Genomic DNA, 17,689 nt, shown 5'->3' on the forward strand with positions numbered 1-17,689 from the left:
GTACTGTCCTGTCCTGCCTGTACCTGGTGTGTAGTAGGTCAAGACACCCCCTTTTTTTCCCCTCTCTGTAGTTGCTTGCTGTTGCCACTTGTGCTGGGAAAAATCCGAGCAAAGCTAAAGCCCAATGCAAAGAGGGCCGGAAGCAGAAGATAGCTCATCTTCGTCTAGATTGCCGGCTGTAACGTCTCGCGTCTAATAATGCTAGTACCCTCTAATCTAACCCTAAATCCACATCAAGGTATCCTAGACCGACCCAAAACTACATCAAAAAAGCGAGACAGAGAGAGAGAAAAAGCAGCAGGTTGCAACTTGCAACCCTAGAACTAGGAGGAGCCAGCACTAGGGTAGGCGGTAGGCGGTAGCCTCACCAAGGGCGGTGACGGGAAAACCTAGCAGTATAACCCCTGCTCGCAGTCGTCCACACTCCCGCTGCTTCACGCAGTCGGCGCCTCCACTCTGCTCCCTCGCTCGCCGTCTTCTTCCATCCAGGCCCCTCAGCTTTCCCTGTTTCCCATATATTCTCGCGCGGCTCCACGCTCTCGCTCTCCACACTCCACACCGCAGACGCCTGGGGGGCGCTCCTACTCCTCCTCTAGGGAAGGAGGGGCTCGAGGTTCCACCAATTCGCCGACAGGTCCCTTGCGTGCCATCCCCGCCGCGCGCGCAGCTCCAGAGGCCTCCATCCCATCCATGGACGCCAAGAGGCAGGGCTTCTTCTCCGCGCTGCGGGAGGAGGTGGCGCGCGGGCTGTCGCCGGGGCGCGCGCGGCGGCGGTCGGCGTCCAACGCCGCGGAGGTGGCGGCGGCGCTGCGCCGCCTCGGGGGCGGCGGCGAGGCGCTCGCGCCGCTCATGGAGGGCCCGGATCCGGAGGCGGGCCCCGGCGCGACCTGCGGCGGCTCCGCGAGGAAGGAAGGCGGGTGGGGGCGGTGGGTGCGCGGCCAGCTCCAGCTCACGCGCGCGCCGGCGCTGGAGGCCGGGGCCGGAGCTGGCTCCGGCGCCGCCGCCGCCGCCGCCGCCGCCGGCAGGCGCAACGACCTCAGGCTGCTGCTCGGCGTCATGGGCGCGCCGCTCGCGCCCGTGCACGTCTGCGCCGCTGAGCCGCTGCCGCACCTCAGCATCAAGGACACCCCCATTGTAAGAAACTACGAACCAGAGCTCTTCCGCCTACATACTCCATGCCTCTTCCGCCTGCGTGCTCTACTGCTCTCGCTCTAGATTGGACCCCAACCGCAACCGGGTGGCTGCTCGGTGGAATTCCGGAACCGAAAAAAGGTGACCTTTTGGGGGGAGGGGTTGCGGTTGCGGCGTCGAGATTTGGGTTCTCGGTAGCTAAAATGCGCCTCCAATCCAGCTGCTGTCTTCTTCTCCTGAGCTTCCCTGCTCCAGTTTGCCGTCCGAAGCTTTTGTCCCCATGTCCCATGTCTACTACTCTGACATCTCGCTCGGCAGTCGGCAAACCTTGTTGCCTGGGCTCTCTATGGTAAAAATTGGGGGCATCCTTGATGTGATGCGTTTTGGAGAGTTCTTGCATCTCTCCTAAACCACATTGCGGCTGTAAAGGTGGCTTCCCTTACCTGTTTTGACATGACAGGCAACGGACGGATGTTTCCCGTAACCGTTTCCTGTTTTTTTCCCAAAGAAAATACATTTGCTGTAAATTTCGGTTTTTTTATTAGTGCGTATTGTAACCGTATAACTCATGGCGTATTGTACGCGCGCGCGCAGGAGACGTCGTCGGCGCAGTACATACTGCAGCAGTACCTGGCGGCGTCGGGCGGGCAGAGGCTGCTGTCCTCCATCCGCAACTCGTACGCCATGGGCAAGGTGCGGATGGTGGCGACCGAGTTCGAGGCGGGCGGCCGCGTCGTCCGGAACCGCATGGCGGCGCAGCGCGCCGAGCCCGGGCGCTTCGTGCTGTGGCAGATGGCGCCCGAGATGTGGTATATGGAGCTGGCCGTGGGCGGGAGCAAGGTGCACGCCGGCTGCAACGGCAAGCTCGTCTGGCGCCACACCCCCTGGCTCGGCGCGCACTCCGCCAAGGGCCCCGTGCGCCCGCTCCGCCGCGCTCTGCAGGTGAGCCACAGCACGCCCGTCCGTCCCCGTACGCTGCGTGTGCCGTCCGTGTTTCAGAGGAACGTTAAATCTGAGTGAGACTCTCTGCTGCTCTCGTCCTTGCGTTTTCGTAATTCGTAGGGCCTGGACCCGCTGACGGCGGCGAGCATGTTCGCCGGCGCGCGGTGCATCGGCGAGAGGAAGGTTAACGGGGAGGACTGCTTCATCCTGAAGCTGAGCGCGGACCCGGAGACTCTTCGGGCGCGCAGCGAGGGGCTGGCGGAGATCATCCGGCACGTGCTGTTCGGCTACTTCAGCCACAAGTCCGGACTCCTCGTGCACCTGGAGGACTCGCACCTGACCCGGATCCAGTCCGCCACCGGCGGCGACGCGGTGTACTGGGAGACGACCATCAGCTCGTCCGTCGAGGACTACCGCGCCGTGGACGGCGTGGTGGTGGCGCACGCCGGGCGGTCCGCCGTGACCCTGTTCCGGTTCGGCGAGGCGGCCGTGGGGCTGGGCCACACCAAGACCCGCATGGAGGAGGCGTGGACCATCGAGGAGGTGGCGTTCGACGTCCCCGGCCTCTCCGCCGACTGCTTCATCCCGCCCACCGACGTCGGGCCCGGCTCCGTCAGCGAGGCCGCCGAGCTCCCGCGGGGCGAGCGGAGCAAGGCCGCCGCCGGCCTCGTCCTCCCGTGCCACCGCGCTAGGGTCGCCGCGCTCGAGAAGGCCGACGACGGTGGCGTCGCGTGGAGCGGCGCCCTGCAGCTCGGGTGCAAGTGATTCGTGGTACCCCGTGCTCTCTCGCAGCCGTCTTGCATTTCCTGACTGACTGGTTTTGGTAGGAGACACAGAGGTAAGGTCAGGAGGAGGACTTGGAGGAGCTTTACCATTCCAAGTTTCCCTCTGTAAATAGGAAGCTCACATCGCCTTCCGTATCCCTGCCTCGTCTCGTCCGGAGATCTGGTAGTAGGTAGTCTTTGTCTGTAACGCTGTGTCGGCACCTCGAGGACGAAGATCCAGGGGAGCGGGGTGTTTGTGTTTCTTCTCCGTCCAGCCATATGGTATGGATCCTAGTGGGCGGCGGTGCTTCTTCTTCTCTTCTGTCGTAGCCAAAACTAATCATCTGAGGCTAGTGAGGAAGAAGGGTTTCCTCGCAGGCAATTGAGTTCTGTCGTCGTGTACGTGGAGTCTGATTAGCAGCAGTCCAGTATGCTTGGTTGGCGAGTCAAACTAACTTTTTTTAGGGGGGAGGGCGCAAATTATGTAGTGACCTGCCTGTGGGTGGTCCTGGCCGCGGGGTGGTCCGTCCGGTCAGGCTGTGTACCCTTTTTCCTTCACATCTCTCTTTATTTATTAGTACGATGAGATGGTGTGGTTATGTTCTACACAAGTTTTATGTAAGCCAAAACTTGTATGAAATATCATGGTTTGAGTTTGCTTTTTTTCCTCTCCCATTTTCTGGCTGCCCACTCCCACAACTTTTTTGTAATTTAGCCATTTTTGATTTTATTTTTATAAATATACCCTTTTTAGTTTTATTTTAAAAAATAGACCCTTAAGTCGGTGTCGCATTGGCGCTTAGGTATAGGCCACGACCTACGACTTGGCGGCGGCGTGGCACCCACATGGCAGGGGTAGACGTCACAGATCTTGGTGGCTACCGTCTACGAAGTGATAGGCACCGGAAGGCCTCCTTGGTAAAGACAGCGGGTCGAAGTCAGTACCGTACCGGTTAACGGACCCTTCCTAAAATTCAATAAGTACAGTTATAAAACACAACTTCGAATTAGATGCTACATTCTATACAATGCTTACCTTTGTTTGGGCAAATTTATCGCGTCTAGACATCCCACTATCAAATAGTATGAAGATTAAAAGTTAGGGAGATTACCATGCCACCAAAAGGACCAATAGATTGAATGAAACAAGCGAGATAAAAATTCAGGGAAATTGTCTTGCTACCAATAAGGGATGTTTTGTGATAGCGAAGAGGAGAAAACGAAGACGGAGGGGAATAAAATTGGCGTCGTATTATATAGGAATACGGAGGTCGACGCTCAGTGGCGGACGCTGGACGAAAATTCAGGAGGGCCAAAAAGATCACATGAGAGCCATGATTTTCTAGTTCGCTAAGTCCGCCAACTGCAGGGGACAAGTCATATCGTTGCGACGAGCGAGATCTAGCTTGTCGAGCGGATCGACGTCACGATAAAAATAGGACAAAGGACGGAGGCGTCAGGAAGGGACGAAGTCGGGTGGCGTCACATCGGGAATGGGTCGGCGGCGGAAACGAGGCAGCGAGCAGACTGGTTTAGGTGTTGTCGGGAAGATTAGAGTCAAACTGGTAGATGCAAGGACTGGACCGAGAGGATCCGGCGAGCAGGCTCATAACATGGTTGTTTTAGGCCATGTTCTAAACCTCTAGAGTTAATTGTTAACTGATTTTAGCTAGGTTGGGACATCTAACAACTAATACTTATTTGAGGGGTATAACTAACAATTAGTTGATCCATTCTAAACCTCTTGGGTAATTTTAGCAACTAGCTATTAATTTTAGAGATTTAGAACAAGACTTTATACTATCTAAAACTTCGATTTTTTCTACACTTAATACTAAATAATCATTAGACATAAAAGGGTGTATAAAATTGAGGGGGGGCATGGCCCACTTTGCCCCCTGGATCCGCCACTGTCGACGCTACAGATCTTTGGTGCCGATGTACCGACACGTGGTCGCCACGCCAGCCCTGGCTGCGGAGACCTAGGCGCCAATAGCATTGGCGCGTGACTAGGGGTGGTAACGGGCCATTTAATTTAGCCTAGCAAATTTAAGGATCAAATCAAGTTAGGGCCGGATCATAAAACAATATAATTTTGAACTAACAAAATTAAGGGCCTTGTTGGTTTGTGAAGCAAGTATTAGGGCCATGATCCATTACCACCCCTACGCGTGACCATTGTTAGGTAGGCGCCAGTGCTATCGGCGCCGATGACCTAAGGGTCTATTTTTTAAAAAAATTGAACTGAAAAGGATATATTTGTGAAAATAAATTCGAAAAGTGGCTAAAATTGTAAAAAAGTTGGCCCACTCCGTTAATCTTTCTGCCGTTTGGTGCTGCACGCCGAAGCCAGTGATATGTAGGAGTATTAGCTTCTTTTTTATTTTTTTTGAACTGGGGTTACATTACATTGTCATGAGTAAGTAGCATAACGTGGACTGGATGCATCATCTCCTCCGCCGCCTGCATTCAACGTCGGTCTGGAGTGTGCCGGCGGGGCGCGAGCATGGTGGTCCCCCATCATGTGCTTCGCCAAAGCTAGGCGCGGACGGCCGGTGGCGGTATTTATCTTCCCTGTGAGCTGTGATTAGCTAGCTTTGCCGCGCTTCGCTTTGCTCTCCTCCATTAGATCGCTGAGAGAGCTTCAAGGCTCCGTGTCTATGCCGTTTGCGTTGATGGCCCCTGCCTGCGCCGGCCCGTGTCTCTCTTTTCCTACTGGAGTACTACGTGGAAGCATTAGTTTTGTGCTTAGGGCTCTGTGCGTGTGTGTGCTCTCATCTCCTTTTGGGGGAAGGGACCACTGTCTAGTAGTACTAAACTTAAGTAAAAGTAGCTGTACGAGCACTAGTCTCACCTCCCTGGCTCCTTGTTGAGTCAAATTCTTGGAGATTGGAGCAGTGCGTCAATGCTTGCACAAGTTCTGTCATTTCTATTTTTACCCTGAAGATGTCGCGGAGTGTGTTGTGCTAGCTTGCGTAGTGACCGCGCGCGCGATCAGGTGGGAACAGGGACGAAAACGAAGGGAACCCCTCCCTTCCCTACTCCGTTTTCATTTCCACGTTTGTTCGCTTTGTTAGGATTGAGCCGGTTTAAATCCATAACGAGTTAAAATTCGTGTTAGTTTCGTCCAATACATTCCAATCCACATGGATTATGAATAACCGAGACATAAGAGTATGTTCGGTTGTACCCTAATTCATATGGATTGAGTGATATTGAGGGGGTTTCAATCGCTAGTAAGTCAAAATTCTCCCAATCTATACCAATCCCCTATAATTCATATGGATTTACAATAACCGAAAACCCTAAATCTATTTCACAAACGGGATCGGACCAGAACAATCGAAAACGGGACCGAAGAGGCGATGGAAATGAATCGAAACGGACCGAACAAATCGGTAACGGGTCGAAACCGGGCGTAAGAAATGGAAACATCACCCACCCCCATAGAGTATAGAAATAAAGCAGTATTATGTTCGATGGAGACATCTCATTTAGCCACCATAGAAAAACACCCTCGTTATCCTTGTTTTTCTGAACCTTACGGGGAATCTAAGTTATTAAAACGTCACCCGTTTTCGGCGCCTCCCCGCACTCGGCGGGCTGCGCGACCTACTTCGCGCGACACGTGCACACACTGTGTTGACGTGCGGTGCTGCGTCCGCTGACATTACTGGGACAGGCAGGTACTGCTGCACTGCTCGTGAGGTCGTAACAGGCATGGGTGCAGCCATGCTCGAGTGATGGCAGAGCCATGACGAACCCCGCCTCTGCTCCATCGCGGTCATCTCATCCCTCTTCCTTTTTGTGGCCACAACCTTCACGGACACGACGGAAACGCATCAGATTCTCTCTCCCTCCTTGCTCCTGTCGTCCCTTAAACCGAGTCCAGCAAGGGGCCCGACGCGGATGCGGGAAAAAGGGTGGAACCGCGGTGGAGCCCACCAAATGGGGAGAAGTATCCGCGAGCTGGTTCCAGCGGCACCCCGAGCTGCGCTCCGACCGCGCCCCCCAGGTGGCGCGACAATCTCCCACGCTCGGGCGGAAGGTTCCACGGCGCGGCGATGAGGGAGGGGCGGCGAGGGAGGGTGTGTGCTTCGTCGGCGGCGAAACTCGGCCGGAGAGGTGGGCATTGCAAGCGAAACGGGTTGAGATCGGTTTGGAGGTGGGCGGCATCATAGCCGCCGGCGCGCGGCGTGGAGGAAGGACGTCGGAGAAGAGGACCGCCGCGGCACCGCACACCGTCGTCGATTGGAGGCAACCTTCTGCAGCAACGTCGACAAGATTAGCGGCTTCCCCCAACGGTACCATGTCGCCGTGAGCCCGCATCACCGAGCGTCGTCGTCGAAGTAGCAATAGAAGGTTGAACCGTTGGCGTCGGGGGTGGGTCCTCGCGCTCGACCGTTGGCCAGAATGGATGGGGGAGAGCTCCGAGCCTCGCGGATATGGGGGGCGACAGGGGTGGCCGCTGAATTTCGGCGGTCGTATGGGGGGTCTGCTGGACGACGCTACAGTGGCCCCTTGCTGGATAGAAGGTCTGCCGTGAGTTCTTGTAAAACTGCTTGTCAATCTGTGCAGTGAGTTCATATGTTCCTGAATCTTTGTCTGTTACATATACATGCTTCTTTTTCCTTTCATACATGTACATGGTCTCCGTCGAACTAGCAGCATTGGGGTTACAACCCAGCCATCGTCTTTTGCTGTCCTGATGGTAGGGACAAGAAACCGGAAGTAGTTTTGTTTTCTTCCCTTTATGACATTTATATATGTATTAACAGAAAGCTATTGTCCTGCAGCACTACCATTCATGAGCATGGCCACCACACCGGAGGAATTCTTCATCAAGGATCTCATGGAGCAGCCACCATTGTCCCCACCTGTCTTCCTTGAACTCCCCCACAAGCCCAATGCCAGCAATGAGGACCGACATCAAGTCCCTAACAATGACATGACGCTCCCTTACATCTCACGCATGCTCATGGAGGACGATGACAATGAGCTTGGTGATCACCCTGCGCTACTCCAGGTGCAGCAGTCCTTCGCTAAGATCCTCTCCTCCCCTCCCCTTGTTGGCACTAACACAAACAACAGCGAGGGGACGAATGATTTCTTGCATGAAGGTAATAATTTTTTAATTGTTTAGACAACAATATTTTCAAACCATGATTCATTAGCTTGAATTTTCAGACTTTCAGTGCAGTAAAGATGCAGATTGGTTCATAGAATCTAACTGAAGCCTGATGCCCCTATAACTCCGCTTTCAAAAGAAAAAATGTACCTTAAAAAGCTATGATAGTCTTTGTTTTGAAACAAATGCGATTGGAAGAAAAGTGCCTCCTATGCTGCATCTAAAAGAAAAGGGAAAAAGAAATTCAGTTCCCGCATCAGTAAATTTTGTACTGGAAAAATAATATAGCGTACTCTGTCAGTTGGTGTTTGCTAGGGAAGATGGTCTCTTGGATCGGAAGATGCTCAGCTATTTCACGTGTTAATTCCAAACGTTGTGTTTGATCTTCACCAACAGGAACCAGATTGGATCGGATGATAAAATTAGAATTAGGCAATTAGTGCATATGTGTGGACCTCATGCAGTGTAAACTGAGCACGCAGTAGATCAAACAGAGATCCGCAATGGACCATTAGACCAAAATTATTAAAATACAAGAAATATATTGCAAGATAATTTATCTGTACCTTTTATTCAATAATCCACCAAATGTGAAAGCCAAACTATAGCATGTAGCCCTAGGGACACCGTCCTCAGCAACATCAGGAAGATGAGGCCAGACGTGTTCATCCAGAGCGTTGTGAACCAGTCTTATGGTTCCTCCTTCCTGTCACGGTTTCGGGAGATACTCTTCTACTGCACGGCGATGTTCGACATGTTGGACGCAACCTTGCCGAGGGAGAGCGAATCTCGACTGGTGTTCGAGAAACTTGTTCTGGGATGCTACGTGTTCAATGGCATCTCCTGTGAGGGCAGCGACCTTGTGCTGCGCCCTAAGAAGTATAGACAGTGGCAGGCAAGAAACGAACGAGCAGGCCTCTTCTGGATGGCTACAAAGACGAGGTCATGAAGCATTACCACAAAGATTTCTTGGTTTGCCGGGATGGCCAATGGCTTCTGCAAGGATGGATTGGTGTGCCTGGTTAGAACAACATATATTGTATGCTCATTAATTATCGCGATAGTCTCATGCACACCTAAAGTATTTTATTACTATTGCCCTAATCTGCCAAAACTCGAGAACAATTTATATGAAAGGTATATAGCAATTTATTCAAGAATTCTACGGGCGCCACTTATTCTAGTAACTTTCAATCCTCATGCCGTAAGGTTCACATGCCATTTTTCACCCCTGGTTATCCTTGTTTTTTTTGAAAAACCCGACAAGAGGATTATCTGTTATATTAAATAAGAAGATGTGCGTCTGCAAGGACTGGAGTACACAAGTCCACCACACAAGAAAAAAGACACTGATTACGGTGGCACAAATATCCCAAGCCAACCCCCTCCCCCTCTCCCAAAACCTACACCAGCCTTGCTAAATGCTTTGCTCTTCCTAGAATCCACCAACGGAATTGCTCCTTAATCTTCGCTATAGTCTATGGCACGGTTTTCTCTTTGTGCTCAAAGATTCACGAGTTTCTCTCACACCAAATTGTCCAAGGAACGAGGATGATGAGAGTTTGCAATCCCCTCATGCTTCTCACCGTGGATGTCGCAAGATTCGACCACCATTGATGCACCGAACCTACAGGTTGCCAAGAAGAGTGGTGGATCTCCGTAATTGAAGCCCACATACTCAATTCAGCCCAAATACGTCTGGTGAAGCCACATTCAACAAAAAGGTGTAGTCCAGATTCCGTGCATAAGTCGCACAGGACACAGTGTGGATTATGAGGCCATCCCCTTTTTACCAACATGTATGCTGTCCATACTCTATTTTGAAAAGCAAGCCAATTGAATAATTTGACTTTGGTGACGCCCAGGCTCTCTAAATTATGTTACTAAATTTGTGAGTGGAGCCACATAATTGTGTTTGGTGACTATAATTGACAATATTCATGTATGTGCGCAACAAAAAAATCATCATGGTTAAAATTTAGATCATGTATCCATCGGTTATTTGAGAGAGTCTGATGGATGGATCTATTTTTCACGTTAAAAATAGAGTAGATCAAAGAATAGATGCCTCTCGTTGTCATACCCCTTAGCCAGTCACTTCCCAGAACAAAGAAGACTTACCATCCTCCACCATGACCGAGGTTGCTGCTGCAAACAATCGTCTGTCCAACATAGTGCAAGCTATATCTCTCACCATCATCTGAGTATTCAACAGTTTGGGTTTTGCCACAACCATATGAGACGTAAGGCCCGCGAGAAATTAACAAGATGCAGAATGTCTAATCCACCGTATTGTTTTGGCCAGGCCTAATCCACCGTATTGTTTGAGCCTTGGAGCACAGATCCAGCTGACTTTGCACTTACCGGCCGATGAATTCCAGACAGCGCACACTTCTGTGCTACAGCAGGATCGATCAGAGGGTATAACTTTCCCTCATGGATCTCAGATTATCAGGGATCGGGCTCCTCATGCAAGTTTGACAATGAAGCCTCCGCCTCCCCAGCCTTCCAGCCTATACGCGCAAAGGCTAAAAAAAAAAATTGCTGCGAGAAAGCACGCAGGAACGACGTCAATCAGATGTGCTCGCTTTAGCAGGAACAGGACGCGGCCGCTATCGGGCTTCACCGGATGCTACAGTGGTAGGGAACGTGGGCAAGCTCAGACGCAAGAAGAGACCCTGAATTCTTTCTCGGAAAAGTTCTCTTTTTTCTCTCGGAAAGCAAGAGGCCCCGAATTCTTGACTTGATGGGCACAGCACCATCGATTTTTCCACGCGGAGGTCTCGTCACATGAATCTCGATCCAGCAAAGATCCGGCAGCTTTCCGCGGCCGGTTTCGCTGCGTCTGCAATGGCCGGCAAGCAGAGGGCTCGAATCAATCAGCTACGCCGCGCGCAAGGAGTACTGGACGAACACAGCAGCAATCGGATGGATCAGACCGCCGCCACTTGGGCTGCACCAGCTAGCTAGCCGGGCGGCAGAGTGGAGCGGTAGGGCGGCACTGCGTTTGACTTGCGGCCGGGTTGGCGCCACAGCCCACAGGCATCGGCATGGGCATGGTGCTGGTGCATATGCAAAGCCTTGCTCGTAAAGTTGCAACCTTTACTTGTGCTATAGTGCAGCTGTAGGGCGCTGCATGCTTTGGTCAGAGCTGATATTCCATTTCCATTCCATTCCCATGGCGGCGTGTCGGTCTGGCTCTGGTCGTGCATGGCGAGAACAGAAAGAAATTACCTGGGGGCAGCTGTGGACACATACAGCTGACAGTGAGTGAGCTGTGTGTGTGAGCAGCAGAGTGGCCTTTCTGACCGACCGAGGTCACTCACAAACATCAAAGTGGCCCGGTCCGGAGGGACAGTTGGTCGGAGATCTGATGATCGGTCCAAAGACGCACGCACGCACGCACTCTCGGCTGTAAAGCGCCATTACAGGACTGGGATGCAATGCAATGCAGGCAAAGCGACGCAGCTAGCTAGGCGGGGTTTAAAGATGCAGCGGAATCTCATCGTGCATGCGGTGCCTGCCTTTTTTTTCCCATGGCGGCTTTACTGCATGCAAGTCTGTCGTCGGCGGTTTAGCTAGCGAGAGGAGAGAGCTAGCGCGCGGCCGGGTTGGTCGCGGTCGGTGCAGTGGTGAATGGAAATGGAAATGGAGGCAGGGCCACTCTCGCTACTCCGTAAGCACGCACGCACCACTGGCAGCAGTGGGAAGGCGAAGGACCCAGCGGAGAAGAGCTTCTCCGGCAACTGGACAGCACTACCACCGTCGTCGAGCAGCTAGCTAGCTTCTAGCGATGACAGCTTCCGCGTACGCTGTCTGGGAATTGGATCCCGTTTCAGTCCATATCTGTCTGTCCAGTGTTCGTTCAGACGAGCGTTTTTTTTTTCCTGTTCGCGGCAGCACACACTGCACTGCGGGCGTGGCCAACTTTTTTACATTTTAGTCCTTTTTAAGTTTTTTTTTCACAATTATGTTCTTTACAGTTTCATTTCAAAAAATGAATCTCAACCTCGGCACTATCATCAAGGTAACGCATAACGACGCCAATATCGTTGGCGCCAACTTTTCCTACGTGGTGATAGTCGATATGACAAGTCCCATGCGGTCGGCGCCATAGATCTTGGCGCCGACCCCCCTCGACGGCGAGTTCTGGTGCTGTCCAGGAGGGTCGGCGCCAAGATCTATGACGCTGACTCCCTGGGACTTGCCACATCGCTTGCCACGTAGGAAAAGTTGGCGCCAATTATGTCGGCGTCACTATTCGTTACCTTGATGTCAATGATGATGGTGCCGAGGTTAAGATCTATTTTTTAAAGGGAAATTTGGATCCATACCATTAAAAGATCACCACTTTAGATCCATACCATTACTATCTCACTTACACGTGGGTCCACATGAGTCAATGACATGTGGGGTCCATGATATATATCTAAAGTTTGGATCTTTTAATGTTATAGATCCAATTGTTCCCTTTTTAAAATAAAACTGCAAAAGACATAATTATGAAAAAAACCCTAAAAGGACTAAAATGCAAAAAAAAAGTTGGCGGACGCGGCGGCGGTCTAGGTGGCTGCTAATCATGGTGTGCTCAGCGTGTGCATGACGGTACGTAGTGTTCAGACGAGCGTTGTTTCGTCGACGAGCTCAGACCATCATCATCGTGTGCGTTACGACACTAAGCATAAGGACGAATTTGTACGGTGGAAAATAAGACATCTCTACTTTGGTTACAAGCCAGCGGCTCCATGCTTGTTTTTGCTCAGCCACATGCATGTCAAGGCTTTCGGCCGGCCCAGACAATACCTACAGACCGAAACGTTTACATGGGCTCTTAAAAAGTCACAATACACGGGTGCTTAAGTGGGTCAGGCATCGGGCTACGAGCGTGGTCTCTTGCTGCTTCCATAAAAATAATACTAAGTGCTAGTGCTACGCGTCGGCGCCCATTTTATCACCAAACGCTGGAATGAACCGTCTGTCGGTATTGACACCTTTAGGTCTGTTCGGTTATTCCTATTTCAAGTGGACTGAAATATATTAGATTAAATTGAGACGTATTTTAATTTATTGTAGATTTAAACCGATTCAATTCTACTCAATTCACATGGATTAGCAATAAAACGAACAAGCCCTTAGATGATGTAGGATCAGATAAATTGAACATCTTTTGAGCACTAAGCCACATCCATGATGGTCACCACCTATTTAGGGCAAACAACAACGAACCCTAGGACCTTCTCGTGACAAGCACTACCGGAATTCGGCTTTTTGCCGAGTGTTAAATGATTTGCCGAGCGTTTTTTTTCGGGCACTCGGCAAGCCGAGTGCCAAGTAAAAAACCCTCGGTAAAAAACACTCCGCAAAGAAACTCTTTGCCGAGTGTTTTATTTTTTACACTTGGTATAGAGTTTCTTTGCTGAGTGTTTTTTATTGACACTCAACAAAGAGTATTTGCCGAGTGTTTTATTTTTGACACTCGACAAAGAGTTTTTTTGTCGAGTGTTTTATTTTGCACACTAGGCAAAGACAATTTTAAAATCACATTTTAAAGCAGTACATTAATTCAAATGAAAAAGTTTTCAACTACAAATTTGTATAACTCATCAAGATGTACAATTTATATTTTGATAATTTTCTTATATGACAAAATAAAAGTAAATTTGTTCATAAAACCTATCTCTTTCTCGTAGTTTATGAAACTATAAGAGAGATGTATAAGATTTTTGAATAATGTTAGAACCATCATTTGAGATGAACAAATGACCAAACAACCAAAATAAACTTTGTAGGTCTCGGGAAGTTATAGAATTTTGTAGTTGACAACTTTTTCATTTGAAGTTATCTTGTCAACGAAAACTACATTTGAATTTTAAAAATTTAAAAAATGAATTTTGAAAACGACGTCGGATGGGAAAACCACCAACATAAATGTTGTAGGTCTTCAAAAGTTATGAAATTTTGTAGTTGGCAATATTTTGGTTTGAAATCATGTTGTCATGTAAAACTATGTTTGAATTTTAAAATTTGAATTTTTTAAATTACCTCGAATGGAAAAAACCACCAAAATAAAAGTTGTTTGTATTGAAATGTAATGAAATTTTGTAACTAATAATTTTTTGATTTGAAATCATATTATCATTGAAAAATTCGTGTCTTTTCAAATTTGAAATTCAAATTTTGTAAATAGCCTCGGACGTAGAAACTATCAAAATAGAACTTGTAGATCTTGAAATGTTATGCAACTTTATAGTTGGTCATATTTTCAAATGAATTCATTTAGTGCCTCAAATAATCAAATTACTCTCGGTATGAGGAATGAAAACATAATATAGACAAAATGATGTAGTAGTGTAGTGGTAGAGGAGGGTATGCGAGAGAGAGGTTGCGAGTTCGAATCTCACCATTCACAAAACATGTTAATTTGATTTAAAATAATAGTGAAAAATGATAAGGAGATGGGTAACTGTAATGGGGAGTGGTTGGTGGAGAGTTGTTCCCATAATTTTAAAAAATGTTTTGCTGTTTTTGGAGGTTTTTTGCGATTCTTAATTTGCCGAGTGCTTTTCGACACTCGGCAAAGCCTTTACCGAGTGTCCGAAAAAGTGCTCGGCAAACAAAACTTCACCGATAAAATGTTTGCTGAGTATTCTTTGCCAAGTGAGTATAAAATGGTCTTTGCCGAGTGTCTGAGACACTCGGCAAAGAATGCGAGTCCGGTAGTGAAGCAATACCTTGGGTTCGGTCCCACGAGGCGAACTGTGGTCGCCATTTGAGAGTCTAAACTCATGCCACGTGCTGCTGTGCCTTATAAAGTTCTTGCAAAAATTAATGACAATGCATACATAATTGAGTCGCCTCCAGATTTTGGGGTTAGTCCCACCTTTAACATTTCAGATTTGAAGCCATACATGGGTGAGGAAGATGAAATCGAGTCGAGGGCGACTCCATTTCAAGAGAGAGAGGATGATGAGGACATCACTTCTATACATAAAATGTATGGACCGATAACACGATCTCGTGCATGACAGCTAAATATTCAGGTACATTCTACCCTAGTCAATTGTGTTTCAGAGCTTATGCTTGGGTCCATGGATGTTTTGACGATTAGGAACCTTGGAGAGGTCCAACAAGGACTTGGGAAAGGCCAAGGAGTTGAGGAGGAGGAGTAAGGGCATCCACAACAGGAAGGACATCAAGTCCGACTTAGCCGCGATTCCATTTTGGGTTCCATGACCAGCCTGTACTAAAATGGATGCCCAGGACCCATCATGACTCTGATTGTGGTGGACTTGATATGGTTAGAAATACAAAGAGATTATCTAACCAACCCAACTGATCCTACCTTAAAATTCATCTGGAGTCAACGGGAATCGTCGAAACAATTCTGTTTTGGTGCTGTAACACCGTTTGTTGGGTCGTTGGCCCGTGTATCGCGTCAGAGCCCATTAGGAGCAAGACTAGGGGTCACACACGCCCTAATATTCTATTTATTCAGCAGCCTCTGTCACATTTGGGTGGGTTTTGCTTAGATTATTCTGTCATCGAACAATATCGGCGTCATCGGCTTCTGAGACCCCATCTCTAATCAACACAGTTTGGTTGTGTTCTTCCTGTTCTTACTTGTGTTCTTGATTACGCTTGCAGGGATAAGCCTTCGTGGTAAGGTCACTCGTGTATCATGGGTGATAACCAACGGAGCAGTGGTGTAGTGATTGCGAGGAGCCGTTCGTTCGAAGCCTTGGATCATCAGCGTAGAGATCTCCATCCAATCAAGTTATCGTACCTCACGTAAGATCAGCCTCGTCCTCTATCAAGTGGTATCAAGATTCAGGTTGCCCGCGAGGTATAGTCTTACCTTTCAATTCTTTTTTTCGTCCTATAACCCACAAAAAATCCAAACAAATTACGATCCATTTATCCTGACCTAAAACCATCACCTTAGCCTTTGCACAATTCAGTTTTGGAGTTTGTAGTTTCGAGTTCGTATCCTAGGTCAAGGTCTTGTTGCTGGTTTTGATTTGTTTTAGGTCAGTTTGATAATTACCATCCACTGCGACCAAACAAATTCAATCTCGATAAATCGACCCAATCACCCAAACCGACCATACCCACAAAATCGCCCCCACCCTTCCAGCGCCTCGCCAAAAACCCTGATTCTAAATCCAAACTTAAAACAACCATAACTTTCGCCTCGTAACTTGAATCAGGTCCATTTTTTCAAATCGCACAAAATAAAATTTTGCATCTGATTCTCTCCGGCTTTACCGGATTCATCATTTCTAAAATCCCCAAATTCCGCTTGGAAATAGGAGTTTTCAGTTCCCAAACATTTAATCCGATTTTAGGACAAACTTGGCAAACATGAGTAGCGCCAAATGCTACATCTGTTATGTTCCTGGGCCCACATGTCGGGGCTCAGTATGCTTGTGCATGCCCCCCTTGGCTATAAAAGGGGAGGCATGCAACGTTACAAAATAGGCTGGGAGAGACGAACGGATATGCCCAACTTAGACTCTCAATTCTCAAGCTTCCACAGCAATCCAACACACAGTGGAGTAGGGTGTTATGCTCCGGTGGCCCAAACCACTCTAAATCCTCGCGTGTTCATGTGATTGATGTTTGCTTAGCAGGACAGGCAAAACGCTTAAGCCCCTTCCTCATCTTAGGATTTAGGGCGGGTGCACTCCGCCACCCGGCCGGAGAATTCCCTCTCCAACATTTGGCGCGCCAGGTAGGGGGCTAGGCATTAGGTTTTTGCTTGTTTCCTCGCTCAGCATGATGGTGCAAATCATGGAGCACCGCGCCGAGACATCGACGGATTTTCTGGTGGAGGAAGAAGCTATTTCTTCCACGCCACAGGTTCCCGATCCCCAGTGTCGGGCGCTGCTGCTGTGCACGCTGCACGACAGCATATGGCTGCACAAACATCCTGGACTCCGTCGAGGGTGGCTCTGGGAGCGTTGTCAGCAGTCAGGGAGTTGCTGTGACACCCTCCAAGCTCCACGGCGTCACCAGAGGCCATGAAGCAGTGGCGGGACGACGTCGACCGACTGCTCGGCATGGCACATTCTACCTCCACCAGGTCGAGGCCACGATCATCCCGGCGCCAACATGAGGCATCGGCGTCTGTGCGCTCACCCTCAGTGAGGGGTGCACAGACCAACGACCTCCGAGCAGAACTCAACCGCAGGCATGCAGGAGAGGACGCCCGGGTCTCTTTAGAGAGGGCGAGCGAGCGCCGCCAAAACATCGAGGGCCGCAACCTCGATCAAGACTTCGCTGTGATGGCACCGCAGAGTGCAATGGGCACCCGGTCCCAAGCTGGTGTCCCCTTGGCCGGCGTGGGCTGCGCCGCACTCGTGGATCATCTCTGCGCGGCATCATGGCCACCCAAGTTCCAACCGCACCTACCGGAAAAGTATGACGAAACATCAAACCCGTCGGAATTCCTGCAGGTGTACGTCACCGCTATCACAGCAGCAGGTGGAAACACCGCTGTGATGGCGACATATTTTCATGTCACCTTGTCTGGACCTGCCCGGACTTGGGTCATGGACCTCGTCCCAGGTTCAATATACTCCTGGGAAGAGCTCTGTGCGTGGTTCGTTATGAACTTCGCTAGCGCTTACCAGTAGCACGGTGTGGAGGACCACCTCCACGCGGTAAGGCAGGAGCCCGGGGAGACTCTCCGGACGTTCATCTCCCGCTTCACCAAGGTGCGAGG

General features: G+C 49.8%; 1 protein-coding gene and 1 pseudogene across 1 annotated transcript; both read left to right on the forward strand.

The window, feature by feature from the left end:
• The first annotated feature begins 322 nt into the window (after nucleotides 1-322).
• Nucleotides 323-3,501, forward strand: LOC103640485 (uncharacterized). The gene is made up of 3 exons (XM_008663085.4): nucleotides 323-1,134; nucleotides 1,726-2,073; nucleotides 2,194-3,501. Exons 1-3 carry the CDS (start codon nucleotides 691-693, stop codon nucleotides 2,836-2,838), a joined length of 1,437 nt encoding a protein of 478 aa, XP_008661307.1. The 5' UTR covers nucleotides 323-690; the 3' UTR covers nucleotides 2,839-3,501.
• On the forward strand, nucleotides 7,243-8,968 carry LOC115072886 (LOC103652716-like pseudogene; annotated as a pseudogene).

Source organism: Zea mays, chromosome 1 (genome assembly GCF_902167145.1).
Source record: "Zea mays cultivar B73 chromosome 1, Zm-B73-REFERENCE-NAM-5.0, whole genome shotgun sequence".
In the NCBI taxonomy this organism is placed as follows: domain Eukaryota; kingdom Viridiplantae; phylum Streptophyta; class Magnoliopsida; order Poales; family Poaceae; genus Zea; species Zea mays.

Bases quoted from the DNA above. Each gene is read 5' to 3' on its own strand.
- LOC103640485 (XM_008663085.4), top strand. From the start codon at position 691: ATGGACGCCAAGAGGCAGGGCTTCTTCTCCGCGCTGCGGGAGGAGGTG. The intron at 1,135-1,725 runs GTAAGAAACTAC...GCGCGCGCGCAG, and splicing joins GCATCAAGGACACCCCCATT to GAGACGTCGTCGGCGCAGTA. The intron at 2,074-2,193 runs GTGAGCCACAGC...CGTAATTCGTAG, and splicing joins CGCTCCGCCGCGCTCTGCAG to GGCCTGGACCCGCTGACGGC.